The sequence below is a fragment of the Papio anubis genome, chromosome 1 (assembly GCF_008728515.1).
Source record: "Papio anubis isolate 15944 chromosome 1, Panubis1.0, whole genome shotgun sequence".
In the NCBI taxonomy this organism is placed as follows: Eukaryota; Metazoa; Chordata; class Mammalia; order Primates; family Cercopithecidae; genus Papio; species Papio anubis.
Window position 1 is genome coordinate 75,983,262 of NC_044976.1, and position 20,475 is coordinate 76,003,736.

General features: G+C 45.0%; 1 protein-coding gene across 3 annotated transcripts in view; it reads left to right on the forward strand.

The window, feature by feature from the left end:
- AK5 (adenylate kinase 5) overlaps positions 1–20,475 on the forward strand; it is a 303,250-nt gene that overhangs the window by 258,882 nt on the left and 23,893 nt on the right. For all 3 annotated transcript variants that reach the window (XM_003892093.4, XM_009211191.4, XM_009211198.4), the window contains exons 11-13: positions 3,867–4,030; positions 7,434–7,550; positions 20,129–20,320. In XM_003892093.4, the coding sequence (XP_003892142.1) occupies positions 3,867–4,030; positions 7,434–7,550; positions 20,129–20,320 (473 nt within the window). The remainder of the gene's footprint in view (positions 1–3,866; positions 4,031–7,433; positions 7,551–20,128; positions 20,321–20,475) is intronic.

Genomic DNA, 20,475 nt, shown 5'->3' on the forward strand with positions numbered 1-20,475 from the left:
TTTGTGTCGACATTTATTAAATAACATTTTAGAGGAACAAAAACTGTAATAGTCATATTAGCAGGATGCTGAAGGAAGAAAATAATTGGAACATGGCATTTTTGCCTTGTAAGCCAAGTCTGAAAATATCTTTTCCACATGGAGGGCTCCCAGCCATCCCAGGAAAAGCATTTCCAGGTAAATCCAGCCGCAGAAACCATGATGGCCTTTGCAGGAGCTCAGCCACTTCACCCCTTAGTCATTTACCTGGAAGCACTTCTTCTCCGGAGTGGCCTCCTTGTTCCCACACTCTCCATTCCCGTTATACCGAGAGACAGGAGGCATAGTGCTTACAGTAAACATAGCATTAGCTGGCAATTGGCTGCTTCTTTAAGTGGTCTGCATTATTTTGGGGAGCCTCTATAATTGCTGTTTTCCTATTACATCCGGCCCATCCCTGACAATACTATGAGGGGTCTGACTGACTCCCTCCCCATTTGGCTTAGAGCAGCTGTATAGATGAGCAGAAGATAGAAAACTCAGATCTTTCCTGGATTTTCTGGCAAGGCAAAGAAGGGGAAATGACGGGCCGTTCTATTAAAAAGGGTCAACAACTAATGTCCCTTAAGAGGGAGGTTGCAAACTGCACAAACAAAGGAGCTTTAAGTATGACAAAAGGCAAACCAGGAAAATTGCAGAATGAGTTGTAAATCCTCATTACCATACTAAAATTTCAATCATGTTTTGCATGCTGATGGTAAATATTTCCTTTTAACTTTGTCAGGCATTTATGGCGAACTTACGATGTGCAAGGTGCTGTGTAATGTGCTCAGGGCACCCAGAGAAGCCTGCAGGGCCGGCGACCAGTGAGGGAGCTGCAGCCCAAGAGTAAGGCAGGCAGGGATTACACGGCGCTGTTTACAGCATTGGCTCCAACAGAGTCAAGGGTGAGAGGTCTGGCTCCCGCCAGAAGAGGGAAGCATGTGATCTGGGCCTAAGGGCTGAGGAAGACCTTGATCATTAGGAAAAAGGATGAATATGGCTGGGCACAGTGGCTCAGGCCTGTAATCCCAGAAGTTTGACAGGCTGAGGTGAGAGGATCGCTTGAGGCCTGGAGTTCAAGACCAGCCTGGGCAACATAGCAAGATACCCTGTTTCTACAAAAAATTTAAAAATTAGCTGGGTGTGGTGGTGTGTACTTGTAGTCCCAGCTACTCAAGAGGCCAAGCCAAGAGGATTGCTTCAGCCCAGGAGTTTTGAGTTCAAGGATGCAGTGAGCTGTGATTGTGTCACTGCACTCCAGCCTGGGGACAGAGCAAGACCCTATCTCAAAGAAAAAAAAAAAAGAAAGAAAGAAAAGATGAATGGGTAAAGAAAATGTGCTGGAATATAGAATATTATTCAGCCATAAAAGACAGAAATGCTGCCATTTGTGATAACATATTGGAAGACATTATGCTAAGTGAAATAAGCCAGGCACAGAAAGACAAATACTGCATGATCTCACATGTACGTGGAATCTGAAAAAGTCAAATTCATAGAAGCAGATAGTAAGAATGGTGGTTGCCAGGGGCTGGGGAAGTGAAGAGAAATGGTTCTGGAGACCTCATGTACAGTGTGATGGCTACAATTAACAACACTGTATTATATACTTGAAATTAGCTAGGAGAATAGATGTGAAATGTCTTCAGCACAAAAAAAAAAAAGTTAACTATATGAGATGAAGGTTTGTTAACTTGATTGTGGTAATCATTTCACAATATATATGTATATCAAATCATCACATTGTGCACCTTAAATTTATAGTTTTATCAATGATACCTCAATAAAGCTGGGGGAGAAAACAAAGAGAAGAGAAGGAAGGAAGGGCCTTTCAAGCTGAGGACCAAGAAGAACAAAAGCATGGTAGCCTGGAAAAGTCTGTATGGGCATAGGAGGCCATTGAATGCTACGGAGGTGGGAGTGCCCTACTTTCCAGGCACATGGAAAGCATTGAAAGAACTGTGTCAGTCCAAGAACTGTGTCAGTTGGACATGACAGTGCTGGAGGAGGGTAAGAAATGGGGGAGAGGGATCCGGCACAGTGGCTCATCCCTGTAATCCCAGGACTTCAGGAGGCTGAGGCGGGTGGATCACTTGAGGCCAGAAGTTCGAGACCAGCCTGGCCAATGTAGTGAAACCCTGTCTGTATCAAAAAATACAAAAATTTGCCAGGCATGGTGGCGTGCACCTGTAATCCCAGCTAACTGGGAGGCTGAGGCAGGAGAATTACTTGAACCTGGGGGGGTGGAGGTTGCAGTGAGGTGACATTGCACCACTGCACTCCAGCCTGGGCAATAGAGCAAGACTCCATCTCAAGAAAAAAAAGGAGAAGAAAAAGAAATAGGGGGAAAGATGCTGGAGAGGTAAAGTAGGACTAGATTCTGGAGAGTTGGGATGCTGCTGTAGGGAATTTGAATTTTACTCTGGGGGCATAGGAGGCCATTGAGTGCTATGGAGGTGGGAGCGCCCTGCTTTCCAGGCACATCATCCTGCTAGCAAGTCTGTGGGGCTCCAAAGCTCCTCCCATTCTGACATGCGGAGATGGAGTTCTCGCCATACGCCAGGCAGAGAGAGGATGAGGACCTGAAGTGTGGCCAGGTCAATGTGGCCACAGTAGGGAGGAGAGAAGGGAACGCCTCTGAGAGTCAGAGCTCAGGCTTCACGTCCTAGGCTTGCTACTCACTAGCAGTGCACATTACCCAATGGAGTTAACTTCTCTGTGCCTCGGCTTCCTTATCTGTAAAATGGGAATAATGACAGTGCATGCCTCTTAAGGTTATTTTATATAACCTCATACATAATACCTAAAATGTTTAGAATAGTGGCTGGTACAATAAGCACTTGACAAAGGTTAGCTATTATTGTTATTTTCAGATGTAAAATCCTGTGACTTAACTGATTGAACTTGGAAGGCAAGGGAAAGAGTCAAAGACATACTATTCATGAAAGGGATATGGTAGATACTCAGAATTGATAATAGCTAGGGAAAAAATAAGAAATAAAACATATTGAGGGACATTCTATAAAATAACTATTCATAATCTTCAAATGTGTCAAGGACACCCACAAAAACTGTTCCATACTGAAGGAGAGCAGAAGGACATGACGACGAAAGGCAATGTGTGATCCTGAATTTGACCCATTGACTTCAGAGGACATTATGGAGTCAATTGGGACAATTCAATTGAAATTTGGAGGGGTCCAAGGATATCATTATGAAGGAGGAAGTGCTTGTTTCCTTGTTTGTGGGAAATGACACTAAAAGGTTCTGGAGTGAAGAGGCATCCACTTAGCAACTTATTCCCAAGTGTTTCTGGAAGTTCTTTGTCCTCACAACTCTATTGTAAGTTTGAGATTGCTGAAAATAAAAACACTTATTTTCTTAAATTAAAAGCTAGCATTTGTTGAGCATTCATTATCAGGAACTGTGGCCAGTGCTTTGCACATGAGCAGGTTCAGTTCTCCAAGGAAACTTCTCTGACTTTGCATCTCTACCAAAACGGAGCCAAGTACCCCTCCTCTGTGCCCCCATAGTAGGTTGCACTCCTCTTCACTAACTGCCCATGACCATGAGTTACAAGTGGTCTATGAAAAGTAACTGTTTGTTTTTCTGTAACACCTGCCCCCTCCTGCTTCATGGATAGTCTAAGCTCTTTAAAGGTAAGGGCTGTATCCCATTCTCCACTTGCATCCACCACTCTCAGCACAGCTCCTGGTATAGCAAATCCCAAGCTCCCAACACATGCTTGGTGACTGGAACACTGAGGCTTGCTCACCATGGTGACTACCATTAAAAATGAGGCACCAGACTTGGAATGCATGTCTGACACATGACTTCTTTTCAAGGTGGTCCTGGCTCTGGCAAAGGCACACAGTGTGAAAAGCTGGTGGAAAAATATGGATTTACACATCTCTCGACTGGCGAGCTCCTGCGTAAGGAACTGGCATCAGAATCTGAAAGAAGCAAATTGATCAGAGACATTATGGAACGTGGAGACCTGGTGCCCTCAGTAAGCAACACGGCCTGCCCGACACTACTGCCCTTCCTGTCTGGGGAGATCTTTGGGGTTTTTGTAAGGAATCTGAGCTGCTGGAACTAAGAAACCCAAAGAAACAATAGCTGTATTTTATTGCCCTCCTTTGCAGCAATCCAGACGCAGGAAGGTCTACAGCAGACAGCCCTTCTGCCCAGCCAGGTCGAGCTGGCCCGGGCTCCTTCCATCTTGTTTGTCTACCAGACCCTCGAATGTTGGCCTGATTTCACATTTTCCCTCCAAATTCATCCCACTTTAGAATTGGAGAAGTTTCAAAACAGAAGTGAGTGTGGTGCAGCAGAGCCCAGAATTAGAAACCCCCAGAAAATATAAAATAATGCTTTGGTCTAGTCCTGGGAGGTATGATGGCATTCTCTTGAAATTTGCTATCTTCTTGTGTAATTTAAGAATATCCCCTTTTCTATCTTTTTTCTTCTTCTTAAGTCACCATCCATCTCTGAGAAGCTGGGTGGTAGGGATATCAAGAAATATTCATCCCTGCCACACGGGGTCCCATGCTAGGCTCTGTAATGAGGGCTGTATGATACAGTCTCTGTTAGCAATAGAGCTGTCTGGTTCCTCTCTAACCAGTTTCCCACCTGGAAGCCAGAATGGTCCTCATGAAAGGAAAACAGACCATTACAGTTACCACTTAGCTGGCTTCCTGGAGCCCACCCTTTTCCCTACAGTCTCCTCTTTCCACAGCAGCTGTTATCGGAAAGAGGTCCCGATCCAGACCCCAAGAGACTGTTCTTGGATCTTGTGCAGGAAAGAATTCAGGGCGAGTTGTAAAGTGAAAGGAAGTTTGTTAAGAATGTAGAGCCGGGTGTGGTGGCTCACGCCTGTAATCCCAGCACTTTGGGAGGCCGAGGCGGGCGGATTACGAGGTCAGGAGATCGAGACCAACCTGGCTAACACAGTGAAACCCTGTCTCTACTAAAAATACAAAAAATTAGCCGGGTGTGGTGGCGGGCATCTGTAGTCCCAGCTACTCGGGAGGCTGAAGCAGGAGAATGGCCTGAACCCAGGAGGCAGAGCTTGCAGTGAGCCAAGATCGCATCACTGCACTCCAGCCTGGGCGACAGAGCGAGACTCTGTCTCAGAAAAAAAAAAAAAAAAAGAAAGTAGAGGAATAAAAGAATGGCTACTGCATGGACAGAGCAGCCCCGAAGGCTGCTGGTTACCCATTTTATGGATTATTTCTTGATGATATGCTAAACAAGGGGTGAGTTATTCATGCTTCCCTTTTTTGACCATATAGGGTAACTTCCTGACGTTGCTGTGGCATCTGTAAACTGTCATGGCGCTGGTGGGAGTGTAGCAGTGAGGACAACCAGAGGTCACTCTTGTTGCCGTCTTGTTTTTGATGGGTTTTACCCAGTTTCTCTACTGCAGTCGTTTTATCAGCAAGGTCTTTATGACCTGTATCTTGTACTGACCTCCTATCTCATCCTGTGACTTAGAATGCTTAACCTGGCTGGGCGCAGTGGCTCATGCCTGTAATCCCAGCACTTTGGGAGGCTGAGGCTGGTGAATCACGAGGTCAGGAGTTTGAGACCAGCCTGGCCAACATGGTGAAACCCCATCTCTACTAAAAATACAAAAAATTGGCTGGGCGTGGTGACGGGCACCTATAATCCCAGCTACTTGGAAGACTGAGGCAGGAGAATCGCTTGAACCTGGGAGGCAGAGGTTATAGTGAACCAAGATCATGCCTCTGCACTCCAGCCCAGGCGACAATGTGAGACTCAGTATCAAAAAAAAAAAAAAGAACAACTTAACCTTCTGGCAATGCAGCCCAGTAGCTCTCAGCCTTATTTTATCCAGCCTTTATTCAAGATGGAGTTTCTCTGGTTCAAACACTTGTGACACAGCCAGAATGATTTCTTTAAAGCATTTACCAAAGTGCGTTATTCCCTTCCTCAAACCCTTCCAATGGCTGCCCACTGCACTTAGAATGAAATCCACAGTCCTTCCTGCAGCTCTGGCCTCCAGCTCCCTCTCCAGTGTTATTCCCACCACTCTCACCTTGCTCACTCCCACCCACCACTAGCCTCCTTGTTCCTCCCACACGTCAGACTGTTCCTGCCGCAGGGCCTTTGCATTTGCTCTGTCTGCAGCCTGATGCTCTCTCTTCATCCAGTCACACAGTTTGCTCCTTCATCCAGATCTCCACTTCAGTGTTACACTTTATCAGATGCCTTCCCTGACCACCCTATAGAAAGTAACACCTCTAGCATTCTGTACCTCTTTGTCCTGCTTTAATTTTGTACCTATCAGTTATCTGTAGCTGACTCTTCATTATATATTTATTTGTTCATCAATATTGTCTGTCTTCTTCATTAGAATATAAACTTCATGAGGACTTCATTCGCTATTATCTAGGGATAGATTCTGACCACACTTGCAATGGCCACATTCCCCAAGCCCCTGCCAGAAGGCACAGATCCCACAAGCGGGGAGTTCCTCCACTGGCAGCTGATTGCATTTTTCCTCTACCAATTTCCAGACTCTGGTGTATTTCTCCTACTTCATTTACTATAAGCACTTGTTAAATACAAATTTTCAACAAAGAAAGTGATCTTGCTTGAAAATGCTACTTTACATCTACCAAAAGTCTTTTAAGTAGATGTCAAATTTTATAAAATATTTACTGGAAAAAGGTTAACAGCAAAATACCTTTTTTTTTTTTTTTTTTTTTTGAGACACAGACTCGCTCATCACCCAGGCTGGAGTACAGTGGCGCGATCTTGGCTCACTGCAGTTTCCACCTCCCGAGTTCAAGTGATTCTCCTGCCTCAACCTCCCAAGTTGCTGAGAATACAGGCACCCACAATGATGATGCCCGGCTACTTTTTGTATTTTTAGTAGAGATGGGGTTTTGCCGTGATAGTCAGGCTGGTCTTGAACTCCTGACCTCAGGTGATCCGCCTGCCTCGGCCTCTCAAAGTGCTAGGATTACAGGCATGAGCTGCCGCACCCAGCCAGTAAAATACTTTTTATACCATGTTTTGTCTAGTTTTAAATTGCCATTATGCCTAATTCATGGAGTGATACCATATAAAATACAGCTACCTTATCTCATCTAGTCTAAGATGCCAATATTTTAAGATAGATAACTGGTAAGAATATACCAGTAAGAAAAAAACACTAACAATTAAACTATGATGCAGAACTGATTATAAATACCTGCCAATTTCATAGATATTAAAATATGGCGTGGAGGTGGAAGAGTGAAATGAAATATGGTCAATTGCTGTCTGCTGTTAACCTTATCTGAACCTTCCTCCCCCCCTCAGTGGATGACTGAAGGAGACTTGGGGTACTTCTAGTGTTCTGTGAAGGAGTTCAGGTCCTGACCACTCTCGCTTTGCTCTAGGGCATCGTTCTGGAGCTCCTGAAGGAGGCCATGGTGGCCAGCCTCGGGGACACCAGGGGCTTCCTGATTGACGGCTATCCTCGGGAGGTGAAGCAAGGGGAAGAGTTCGGACGCAGGGTGAGTGGTTGTTATGGGGATCCTTCCAGAAGAAAAATAAGGTACATCATTGAGGTTGGGGGATAATTCAAAGTCTGTGTCTTTCCCAATTACATTAATGAAAACTTTCCAATACAAGGGGCAGAAACTTAACTCAAACTAGAAATTTTTAAAAAGGAGTAGATTTATTGACTTAAGTAACTAAAACACCCAGCAGTGGTTTAGATTTGGTTGACTCCAGATATCCGAATGTGTTCATCAATTGTCTGACTCTCTCTCTCTCTCTCTCTCTAATTCTCTTTCCTTTGTGTTGGCCTCATTTTCTTCCTGATGAAGGCTTACCTTCTACCATCTAAGTGGCCTCATAGAAAAGTGTTTCTGTTTCCCAGTGGGTCCAGCAAAAGACCCAGAGTTATGTTTCCTTATCCTGGATTTGGTCACAGTCCCATCATCACTGAGCCAATCACTGTGGCCAAGAGGGAAGGGGAGGGAATATGCTGGCTGGCCCAGCCTGGAGGACCAGGGAAGAATGGGAAGGGAGGAGGCGGCAAGGGCACCACACCTGAACCACACAGGGAAGGAAAATCACCCCCAGGAAAAGTAGGGCTGCCTTTACAAGAAGACAGGGGAATGGGTGCTGGACAGGCAGCATCAGAACTACACACCACCCTCCCACTATCCTCCCGCCGTCCTACCTCCCACCCCACCCTCTCCTAGTGAGGAGGGTGGGTCCGGGCCACTCACAGGGGAGCAGCAGTAAGTAAAAACCATCGTGGCTGCCACGTATTGAACCCACTCTGGGCCAGATCCTGTGCCCACACTTTATAGAGGGTACCTGTAATTTTACAAGTCCAGGCAAGAAGGGTACGACTGGCCTCATTTGTTAAACAAAAACTGACCAGCCTGGAGAAATTCGTATTTATACAGAGATCTCTTTAGACTAGTTTTGAAACATTTTTCATATGCAGTTTTCTCATTTTTTTAAAATAACGTTTTTAGATAGATAGGGGAAGTACTGTCCTCACGTTAAGGGTAATGAGTGAAGCCCAGAGAGGGTTAATGACTTCCCCATGGCCACACAGCTGGTGACAACTTGCTGGTAAGTGCCACCTGCTGGCAGGACTAAGATTTTGCAGGACCCGTCGCCATCCACCTCCAGTGACATTGATTGAGGTGAATTATACTTGCGTGCCTCTGGGGGTTTACTTTGACCTCCTTCTGAGCTGTTTCATTTAACTTCCTTAGACAGTGTTGAAATACTTCAAGGTCAATTGCTCATCTTGCCCTACACTCCCTACAGGAAACCAGAGTCAAAGAAAACATGTCTAGGTCTAGTTGGCATGTGCGGACCCTGGACCCACTCTGGCTATCCCTCAACTCCAGAGCTTCCATCAGCAAGATGGGGGTGGGCAGGGAGAAGTAGATGTGCAGAGCAGAGCCCCATGACTGTGGAAGGTTCAGGCAGTTCTTGATGGGGGACACTCACAATGCCCAAGTTCTAATGAGCTTTTTCCCATGAAACAAACCACTTCAAGAGCACAAACCTCAACGTAAATCAACTAGTGTTTTACAAAATTGAATTGGGAGCATTGTTCTACTTTTTAAATAATTGTGGTAAAATAGACATAATGAAATGTGTTATCTTAACCGTTTTTAAGTGTACAGTTCAATGATGTTAAGTACATTCATATTGTTGTGAAACCATCACCACCATCCATCTTGAAAACTCTTTTTATCTTGCTAAACTGAAAGTCTACCCTTTATTTATTTACTTATTATTTTATTTATTTTTATTTTTGGAGTCAAGGTTTTGCCCTGCTGCCCCAGCTGGAGTGCAGTGGTGCAGTCATAGCTCACTGCAGCCTCAACTTCACAGGCCCAAGCAATCCTCCTACCTCGACCTCCTGAGCAGCTGGGACTACAAGTGTGCACCACCACACCCAGCTAAACTTATTGATTTTTCGTAGAGATGAAGATCTCACCTCAGCCTCCCAAAGTGCTGGGATTACAGGTGTGAGCCACCGCACCTGCCTGAAACTCTACCCTCTCCCTCCTTTCCCCAGCTCCTGACAACCATTTTTCTTTCCATCTCCATGAATTTCACTATTCTAGGTACCTCTTATTTCACTTAAAAAAAATCCTCAAGGTTCATTCATGCTGCAGCATGTGTCAGAATTTCCTTCCTTTTCCAGGTCAAATAACATTCCATTGTATGTATATGCCACATTATTTTTATTCATTCACCTATTGATAGAGACTGAGGTTTCTTTCACTTTCTGGCTATTGTGAATAATGTTACCATGACTACGTGTACACAGTATCTGTTCAAGTTCCTGCTTTAGTTCTTTTGGGCATATACCCACAGGAGGAATTGTTAGATCATATGGTAATTCTATTTTTAATTTTTTAAGGAGCCACCATACTACACATATACGTACATACTGCCAGCCATAGTGGCCACACCATTTTACATTCCTGCCGACGATGCATGAGAATTTCAATTTCTCTCACCAACACTTGTTATTTTATGGGTTGTTTTGATAGTGGCCATCCTAATGGGTATGAGGTGGTATCTTATTGTGGTTTTGATTTGCAGTTCTCTAATGATTAGTGACATTGAGCATCTTTTCATGTGCTTTTTGGCCAGTTGTATATCTTCTCTGCAGAAATGTCTATTTGAGTCCTTTACCCATTTTTAAATGAAGTTGTTTTCTTTTTGTTGTTGTCTAGTTGTAGGAGTTCTTTATATATTTTAGATAGTAACTCCTTATCAGATATATGACTTACAGATATTTTCTTTCATTTGATAGGCTGTCTTTTCACTCTTTTGATTGTGTCCTTTGATGCACAAAAGCTTTTCATTTGGTGTAGTCCAATTGATCTATTTTTACTTTTGTTGCCTGTGCTTTTTGTCCTGTACAAGAAATTATTGCCTAATCCCCATGAAGCCTTCCCTCTGTGTTTTCTTTTAAAAGCTTTGTAGTTTTAGTGCTTATATATTTAAGTATTTTGATCCAGTTTGTTTGTTTGTTTGTTTGTTGTTTGTTTGTGATGGAGTCTCAGTCTGTCGCCCAGGCTGGAGTGCAGTGGTGCGATCTTGGCTCACTTCAACCTCTGCCTACCAGGTTCAAGCAATTCTTGTGCCTCAGCCTCCCCAGTAGCTGGGACTACAGGCACATGCCACCACGCCTGGCTAATTTTTTTGTACTTTTAGTGGAGACGGAGTTTCACCATGTTGCCCAGGCTTGTCTTGGACTCCTGACCTCATGTGATCCGCCTGCCGTGGCCTCCCAAAGTGCTGGGATTACAGGCGTGAGCTACCACCCCCAGCCTTGATCCGTTTTGAGTGAATTTTTTGTATATGGTGTCAGATTATTTTGCATACGGATATCCAGTTTTCCCAATGCCATTTGTCAAAAGAATATTTTCTCCCACAGAATGATCTTGACATTTATGTTAGTCCATTTGCATTGCTATGAGGAATACCTAAGGCTGGGTAATTTATAAAGAAAAGAGGTTATTTTGGCTCATGGTTCTGCAGCCTGTACAGGAAGCATGGCATTGGCATCTGCTCCTGGTGAGGCCTCAGGAAGCTTCCACTCACAGCAGAAGGTGAGGGAGAAGCCAGTGCATCACATGTTGAGAGAGAGATGTCAGAGGCCCCTGACTCTTTTCTATAATCACATCTTCCGTGAACTCATGGAATGAGAACTCAGTCATTACCACGAGGATAGCACCAAGCCATTCATGAGCAGTCTGCCCCCATGACCCAAACACCTCCACCTGGCCCCACCTCCAACACTGGAGGTCACATTTCAACATGAGATTTGGAGGGGACAAATTCCAAACCATATTAGCATCCTCATGAAAAATCATTTGACCATATGTAGGTGAGAGTTTATTTTTGGACTGTCTATTCTGTCTGTATATCTGTCTTTATGCCTATACCACATGCTTTTGATTACTGTAGCTTAGTAATAAGTTTTGAAATCAGGAAGTGTGAGACCTCCAGTTTTGTGGTTCTTTTTGGTGATTGTTTTGGCAATTCAGGGCCTCTTGAGATTCTATATGGTTTTAGAATGATGTTTCTATTCCTGGAAAAAAAAAAAAACCATTGGGATTTTGATAGGGATTACATTAAATTTGTAGATCATTTTGGGTAATATCAACATCTGAGCAATATTAAGCCTTCCATGGATTGTTTTAGATTTTGTTTATTCTGATCTTCTAGCCAACGTCTAGGCTGCGGATAAGTCCCTAGGGATACATTCTAAGTAACTGAAGAACAGGAAAATTTTTTTATACCACCTGAGAATCAAGGCCTGTGCAGGGCTGGGGGTTGGAGGGGATACAAAGAGAGGAAGGTGTGGTCCAACCCTTGAGAAGCTTCCTGTCTATGAGGACTGGCAGTTGTGTAAACATGACACTAAAATACAATTGCAGATGTGTAACAACTGCTGCAGGATCAACAGTGTTTACTCAAGTTCAGGCTTTTCCCAGTTACCTTGCCCTTGAACTTAAGGTTAGAAGAGCTCTGAGAGAGCCTCCAGGAAAGTCAGGACAGGTCCGGTACGTTTTTGGAAGTGATGGAAATAAAAGTCTTTTCTTTTTTTTTTTTAATTTTTTTGATACGGAGTCTCGCTCTGTCACCCAGATGGAGTCCGTGGTGCGATCTCGGCTCACTGCAAGCTCCGCCTCCTGGGTTCACGCCGTTCTCCTGCCTCAGCCTCCCGAGTAGCTGGGACTACAGGCACCCGCCACCACGCCCTGCTAATTTTTTGTATTTTTAGTAGAGACAGGGTTTCACCGTGTTAGCCAGGATGGTCTCAATCTCTTGACCTCGTGATCCACCCTCCTTGGCCTCCCAAAGTGCTGGGATTACAGGCATGAACCACCGTGCCCGGCCAAATCTTTTTTTTTTTTTTTTTAATTGCTCTGAGAGGTGGTAGAATATTCTTGTGAAACCCTCAAATGGTCAAGGAAAAGATGTATAGTAAATAAATAAGGGCGCGCTCTCTCTCTCTCTCTCAGTCAACAACAAAAAAATTAAATTATAATCCTTATTCTTCTTTGGGGAATTTTAAAACTGAGTCTGAAGGCAAACCCCAGAACTTAGGCCTATGGGGTTCCACACCATTCTGAGCAATGACAGCCCTTGGAGCTTCCCAAGGTGGAATCATTAAAGCATGTCACTCATGTGCTCTGGAGTCAGAAAACCTAGGTTTTCACCTCTGTCATATATTACGGAGATAATAATACCTGTTAACACCCATTTAAAAGGTTTTGTAAACATCAGATCATACAACATACATAAATGTCTTCTAAGCTATAAAAGTTTATAAAATAGTATCTAGTTTAGCATCACTCATTTGTTAATCACACCTCATACAAACCTCTAAAATTCCTGCTCCATCACCACTTCCTCCTTTGCTTAAAACCCAGTTGGGCTGAGCTCAGAGCTCTATGCAGCCCATTGGTCTGTCCTCTGGCCTTTGGGTAAGTATGAATTCAAATGATCCATGTGATCTTCCCTAAAGTAAAGCAAAATCCTTCCTCTCCCACTGTGGTCCCTGGTCAGACAGGTTTTAGAATGTGGCAGAGAAGAAGCCTAACTAGAACTAAGGAACAAGAAAGTCATCAACATGGTGACTGGACACTTACACCCAATGCTAAAATTCATGATGCCATTTCAAACAACACACAGGTGACCTATTTCATTACTGAGCATACAACCCTTAAGTGAGATTTTAGACATCTACAAAGATAGTTTCTTACATACTGCTGGGAGGAACTTACAGAGACCAAGAGTGACACTGATTTGTCCCTGGACAGTAACTTTAGAAGATTCTAGTATCAATTTAGCAGGTGTGCAAGACAACACATGCAGCCCTCCAGAATGAGCACCTGCTTTAAACCTGACCAGATGGCCAAGCATGGTGGCTCACGCCTATAATCCCAGCACTTTGGGAGGCCAAGGCAGGTAGATCACCTGAGGTCAGGAGTTCGAGACCAGCCAGACCAACATGGCGAAACCCCATCTCTACTAAAAATACAAAATTAGCCGGGCATGGTGGCACATGCCTGTAATCCCAGCTACTCGGGAGACTGAGGCAGGAGTATCGCTTGAACCCAGGAGGCAGAGGTTGCAGTGAGCTAAGATTGCACCACTGCACCTCAGCCTGGGTGACAGAGTGAAACTCCATCTCAAAAAATAATAATAATAATAAAACCTGACCAGATAAAGATGCTATAAACACAGAATGAGCTACTGTTGACTCATTACTGCCCTGCAGGGCCCTTCATTTGTAGCTCCCCTCCAAATTATAGGTTAAAAATTCATTTGAAATTTGACAAAGACAAATGCAGACATCTGATTTTCCCCAGAGATTCAAAGTAATCAGCTTGGTTGAAAGCATATATTTCCCATTTGTGCATCAGGCCTGCAACTACGTTTGAGGTCCATTCAAGCCTGGAGAGGTTTTAACCAGCCCACAAAAATCTCACCAGCCTTTCTGGGGCACCGAGATTGATGTGTCCAATGCATTGGACCATCAGTTCCTTTAAAAATTCAGTTAGTTAGGCTGACACTTTTGCATACCTGTAGCTGAGTTATCCGAGATGCAAGGTCCTTTGACGATTTCCTTGGCCACTGCATATGACATCGCTAAAAATCAAATGCAAACTAATGTCCACAGCTTAAGGGTAAGTCTGTGTGTGGTTTCTCTGTTACCTTCCTATCTTCTATTCCCCAAGCTGGTTCTGTCCCTGTTGAATTACAACCTATGCCTTCAGTTTGCAGCATGATTTACTGGAGGAGGGGCTGTGTGTATGTACATGTATGTGTGCATATATGCATGTAGATGTGTGTAACGGGGCAGAAGGAATATGAGAAGAGGAGTCAGGGTTTCTGATCACCATCCTCATTCCCCACTCCAGCTGAGAACCCCTGCTTATAGTGACTCTGGTGTGAACAGGCCTGTATTTGGAAGCTGGCTTTGTAACTCATTGGCTGGTAAGCAAGTCAGCTAACTTTGTAGACCTCTATCTCCTCTTCTACAAAATGTTGGTTGGAAATATGTACCTCAGTGATTTTTGGGAAGATTGGATGGGATCCTTGACAAGTGCCTTTACACATTTATAAGCCTACATATGGTGTTCAATAAATCTTTACAGTTTTTTCAATAATGTGTATTTTTTCTGACTATAGAAATAAAAATATAATATGAAACAATACACAAAAATACAAAACAAAGAATAACTAACCATCCAGTGATAATACCTTTAACATTTGATGTATATTCTCGCCATCTTTGTTCTGCCCGTTTTTGCATAGTTAAAATCATACAGAACATAGGAATAATAATTATTTTTTCAGTACTTACAGTGTGCCAGGAACTGAACTCGATGCTTTACACATGCCATTTGATTAATTTTTACAGTCCTACTTAATAGGTGTTAGTACCCCCATTTTATCGATTTTTTTTTTTTCTTCATTTTTTTGAGACGGGGTCTTGCTCTCTCACCCAGGCTGGAGTGCAGCAGCGTGATCTCAGCTCACTGCAACCTCTGCCTCACGGCCTCAAGCGATTCTCCTGCCTCAGCAGCTGGGATTACAGGCGCCCCCCACCATGCTCAGCTGATTTTTGTATTTTTAGTAGAGATGGGGTTTCACCATGTTGGTCAGGCTGGTCTTGAACTCCTGACCTCGTGATCCACCCACCTCGGCCTCCCAAAGTGCTGGGACTACCGGCGTGAGCCATTTTATAGATTCTTACCATCTTGAGAAGGGCTCTGTGCTTAGCCTGACTCCCTGGTGTGAAATCGAAATGCTTTCCAGTGTTAAGCCAATCTCATACTCAACACCAGCCAAATTAACCACATATTAACAGAACTCATATTAACAGAAGTCATATTAATAGAAGTAGAATGCATGTGTTTGCTCTTGGCTTTTCCCTCCCAAAAGACTCTTCGGTGAAATTCTGCCTTTAGCCAGAATATGTACATAACTCTCGTGGAGGTGGGAATGATGGCTTCACAGTGATCCCTCTGCCTCACTACTCTCAACCATCTCAAGACACTTCATTGACAGAACCAGTTTTCTGTTTATAAGTGTATTCTAATCTTCAGAATGAGCTCTTAACACATACACACATATGCACACACGCACAAAGTTTGAGTCTGGCCAAGGGAATGTCCAGTTGGTGTGTTCGAGTTGTTTAGAATTGTGGGCAGCCCTGGAGGCCACATAGGATTTTCCACTTGAGATGTTCTGCTCTCTTCTTCTGGTTCCTGGTTCGCTGCAGAACTTAGAGCTGCGTAACGGCGGTGTGGAGGGAGAAGGTATATATCAATTGTGTAGTATTACTGTCGTTAGGGTTGTGTGTTCAGGAATGCTGGAATGACCCAGATATTCCTCCTCTAGTGAGGTTCCCCCAAGGGGACATACCTCAAGGTGAGAGCAAATGAGAAGTAGGCACGCCACTTTCTTTTCAGCCACGGCCCTTTCCTGCCAGCATAGGGAGACTCTGGTAGACATGCTGGAGCGTGTGACTTAGGCTAAAAGCCTGAGTGAAGCCACTGACTCTTTCTAGACCTAAATCTGACCAGTGGGATACTTTACAGTTCAAAAGATGACTATGTTGCCAAGCCCGCCTTAAATAACATTAGCTCCATTTATGTAGTGTTTGAAGTGGATCAGGGGTTTTACATGTACAAACTCATTTAACCCTCACAATAGTCCTGTGAGTCAAACACTATTATTATCCTCATTTTTAAATGAGGAAACTGAGACACACACCAAGAATAAGAGAGTTGTTATTCTCAACAAAGAGAGTTCCTGGATGGCCTGGAAAGCCCCTGCCCACTGGTAAACATGGGCTAACACCCATTCTGACTTACTCAGAAGAAAACTAAGGTGGGGGTGGAGTCAGAGGGCAGGAGGGCAAACTTCTCCTCCCGCTCCGCTTGCTGGAATGACCAAAGCAAAACCATGATCACAGCCCACGATGCTGATGTCCTCGTGCTGGTGGGCTGCCGTCATCCCCTAAGGGATGCAAGGATGAGCGTGGTCCCATTAGATCCCAAGAGGCAGCAGAGGCGGCTTCTGAAAACTAAAATAAGTGAGTAGGCACCCCTCTCCACTCGCTCCCTTTCCCATGGCCCTGCTCTTCTCTCCTGGTTCCATCTGGCCCACTCAGCTTCTTGCCCAAGCCTCATTCTGAAGGCGCTGGCTCTCTCCATCAGGGTGAGGTCACCAGGCGTTGGGGTTACATGCATCTGCTTCAGGCCTGTCACTCACTAGTCCCTAGTGACCTTGGCAAGGTTAACCTCTGAGGGTCTCCATTTCCTCATCCTTAAAGTGGGAATAATCGTACTTCCCAGCAAGGGTGCCAGAGGGCTTAAGGGATGGCTGTTTGTAAAGCCCTCAGCACAGTGAAGCTTAGCCAGCTGCTGAAATGTTGCTGATGGCACCTCAGCAGCCGTTCCAAGGGCACTTGTGTTCTAACTAAGGTCCCCTGAAAACCAAAGGCCGTGGAGAATCCAGTAATGCTGGTGGCAGAGCCCTAGGGTGCCAACAGGGTGATGCTGGGGGCAGGCCAATGTCCCGAAGTCTCTGATTCATTCAGCCACCTCTGCTCGCCTGCCTACTTGCTGTTGAAGACTAACCACAGTCCGGTGATAACAGAGCAGAGCTGGGAGCCAGACAGCTACTCCAGGGGACTTTCTAATGATACATAGCAAAGCATTTTGAAAAAAAAATTAAATGGTATCTCATTCAAACATTTCAAAAAATTGAGGTATTAAAAACAAATGGTTCAGGTCACTTCCAAATAGAATAACTGATCGATAGCTTTTTTATATAGGAGGAGAGTGCTGATTCCAGGAGAGAGAGTTTAGGCCAAACCCCCTAGTTTTGGCACAGGAAAATGGCTTGGCAGAGTAGCTTATCAAACTAGGATGTTGTGAAAACTCAGCGAGGGATCTTGTTAAGATGCAGACTCTAGGCTGGGCGTGGTGGCTCATACCTGTAATCTCAGTACTTTGGGAGGCTGAGGTGGGAGGATCACTTGAGGTCAGGAGTTCTTGACCAGCCTGGCCATCATGGTGAAACCCTGTCTCTACTAAAAATACAAAAATTCACCCGGTGTGGTGGCGCACACCTGTAATCCCAGCTACTTGGGAGGCTAAGACAGGAGGATTGCTTGAACTTGGGAGGCAGAGGTTGCAGTGATCACATCACTGCACTCCAGCCTGCGCTACAGAGACAACTCTGTCGCCAAAAAAAAAAAAAAAAAAAAAAAAACAGATTCTGCTTCAGCAGGTCTCATGTTATGCCTGAGAGTCTGCATTTCTAACAAGCTTCCGAGACATGGTGCTGGTCCAGGGGCCACACTTTCCACATCAGTGTGGAAGAAAAAGCTACCTCTCTGCCCTGTGCTTATTTTGGTCTAAAAGGTCATTTGTTGCCGGCTCCTGCTCAGTGACACATAATCTCTCTTTGTACCTGTGTCCCTGAATTATCTTTCCTGTCCCCACGAGTGGCCTGAAAATGACCCCACAATTGGAAAAATCGCCTGGCTGCCTCATGCAACCCTAACCTGCAGTTCTTTCAGGGAGAACATTAAGCCGCCTCTCAAGCTCGCCCTCTGCTGGTGAACAATGGTCATTTTTTCCCTAAACCCTCACCCAGCCTTTCTTGCTGCACAAGTGCTCTTCTTTTTTTTCCTTTCAATTAATACAGACAGAAGAGTCGCATGACCTATTCCAGAGGTTTATTGCACTGTTGTAGATTTTGGAGAGTGTTTCCACTCTGTTCCTTAAAGTACACCCCTCAGAGGAGGTAGATAAATGTTTCACCAACACTGTCTGGCAACTCACGATGTTGTGAGTTCTCCGTGTTGCCTAAACATCCTCTTCTTGACTGAACTTTGTTCTCATCCCACCCCACACACTTTCTACAGGGGTGGCAAGCCTTCATTTACTCACAGCTCGAATGTGGCAAGGTCACGGGGAGTAATGGTTTCCTTTGATCCAGGGTTGGAGGAGGATGCAAAGTAAGCATGTTCCAGAGACAAAAGAACATTTAAGAGAAGGATATGGAGATGGGAGACTCATACCACAGATCATACCACCATCGCTCATTCATTAAAACATTTCTTCATCACCTACTGTGTGCAAGACTTGGGACTAGGAGCGGAGAATTCTTAATCCCTGCACACGGGGAAACTAAGCCTCATAGAGGAAATAAACGTAATAGTGAATCATTAGTGTCTGCCGTATGCCAAGGAGCATACGTACATTATCTTATTTAATTTTATTTCATCCTCACAGCAATCCTATGATCGTCCTCATTGTATGAATGAGAAAACTCAGATGCAGAGAAGTTGAGTCAGACTTCTAGTTAATGAGGAAGTCAGTTGAACAATATGTAAGCCTGGCCCAGTGGCATGTGTGTGTAGCCCCAGCTACTCCGGAGGCTGAGGCAAGAGGATCACTTGAGTCCAGGAGTTCAAGACTGTATAGTGCACTATAATTATGCCTGTGAATAGCCATTGCACTCCAGCCTGGGCATCAGAGCGAAACCCCATCTCTTACAAAATAAAATACAAACTTTAAACAACAATTTGTTATTATCTCTCATGGTTCTGGAGGTTATGGGGCTCAGCGGGCTGGTTCTCACTTGGGGTTCCTTATGTAATTGCACTCAGAAAGTGGCCGGGGCTGAGATCCATGTCTGCAGCCAGGGCTGGGATGTCTAAAACAGTTGGGGGCTGGTGGGCATCTGCATCCACATGGCCTCTCCACATGGCTAGCTTGGCCTTCCTCTCAGACTGGCAGTCTCAGGATAGTTGGATGTCTTAGGTGGCAGCGGACTCCCCGCTGCAGCGAGTGTTCCACAAAACCAGACAGAAACTGCAGGATTTCTTGTGACCTGGCCTCTAAAAGCAGGGACATTGTTTCCGCTATAGTCTGTTGATCAAAACAGTTACAGGTCAGATTCAAGGTGTTTCTGTGTCTCAGTGCGAGGGTAGCTTACCAGTAAAGCGAGATAACGAATTGATGGAGCCCATCCTGGAGACAAGTCGTGACACCAGGGTTTGACCCTAAGCAGCCTGACTCCAGCCTCTAGTGTGCTCAAGCATTATGCCCCACTCCCCTGACACAGTACGGGCATAGCCACAGAATGCTACCTGTGGCTGTTATAAGATATCACGGTGGCTTCTAGGAGAAGTGATTAGCTCTGCCTCTGGTGGTCAGCAAAGGCTTCACATTAGAGGAAACACCCCCTCACACATACATACTCCTTTCTTCTCAGTGCAGAAGACAGACAGTGGCTGCAGTGGGTGGCACATGTGCCCCTGCATCACGTGAGGTGGCCTAAAAGCTGAGGGCGAGAGGCAGCTCTGAGGCAGCGTGTGGAAGGGAACTGACCTAGAAGAGGGAGCTATGGAGTCCAGTCCCAATTGCACCACAGTGTAATGCTGGGACCTTGAGGGGAACCAGAAGGCCAGGAAAGGAAAAAGCAGAGGCCCTGGGCCTTTGCAGAACATCAGCAGGGTGAGGTTTCTGACTGTGTTGTGCTCCACTCCCTTCTCCAGATTGGAGACCCACACTTGGTGATCTGTATGGACTGCTCGGCGGACACCATGACCAACCGCCTTCTCCAAAGGAGCCAGAGCAGCCTGCCTGCGGACGACACCACCAAGACCATCGCCAAGCGCCTGGAAGCCTACTACCGAGCGTCCATCCCCGTGATCGCCTACTACGAGACGAAAACACAGCTACACAAGGCGAGTCGCTTCACTTTCCCCTCTGAAATAAGTCACTTACCTATTTTTTTTTTTTTTTAAATGAAAAGAGAAAAAGCTGAGAACATTTTAGTTAAGCGATCTGGGAATTAGAACTCTGCGCAGCTGCAGCACTGGGGCCTAAAGGCCTAGCACAG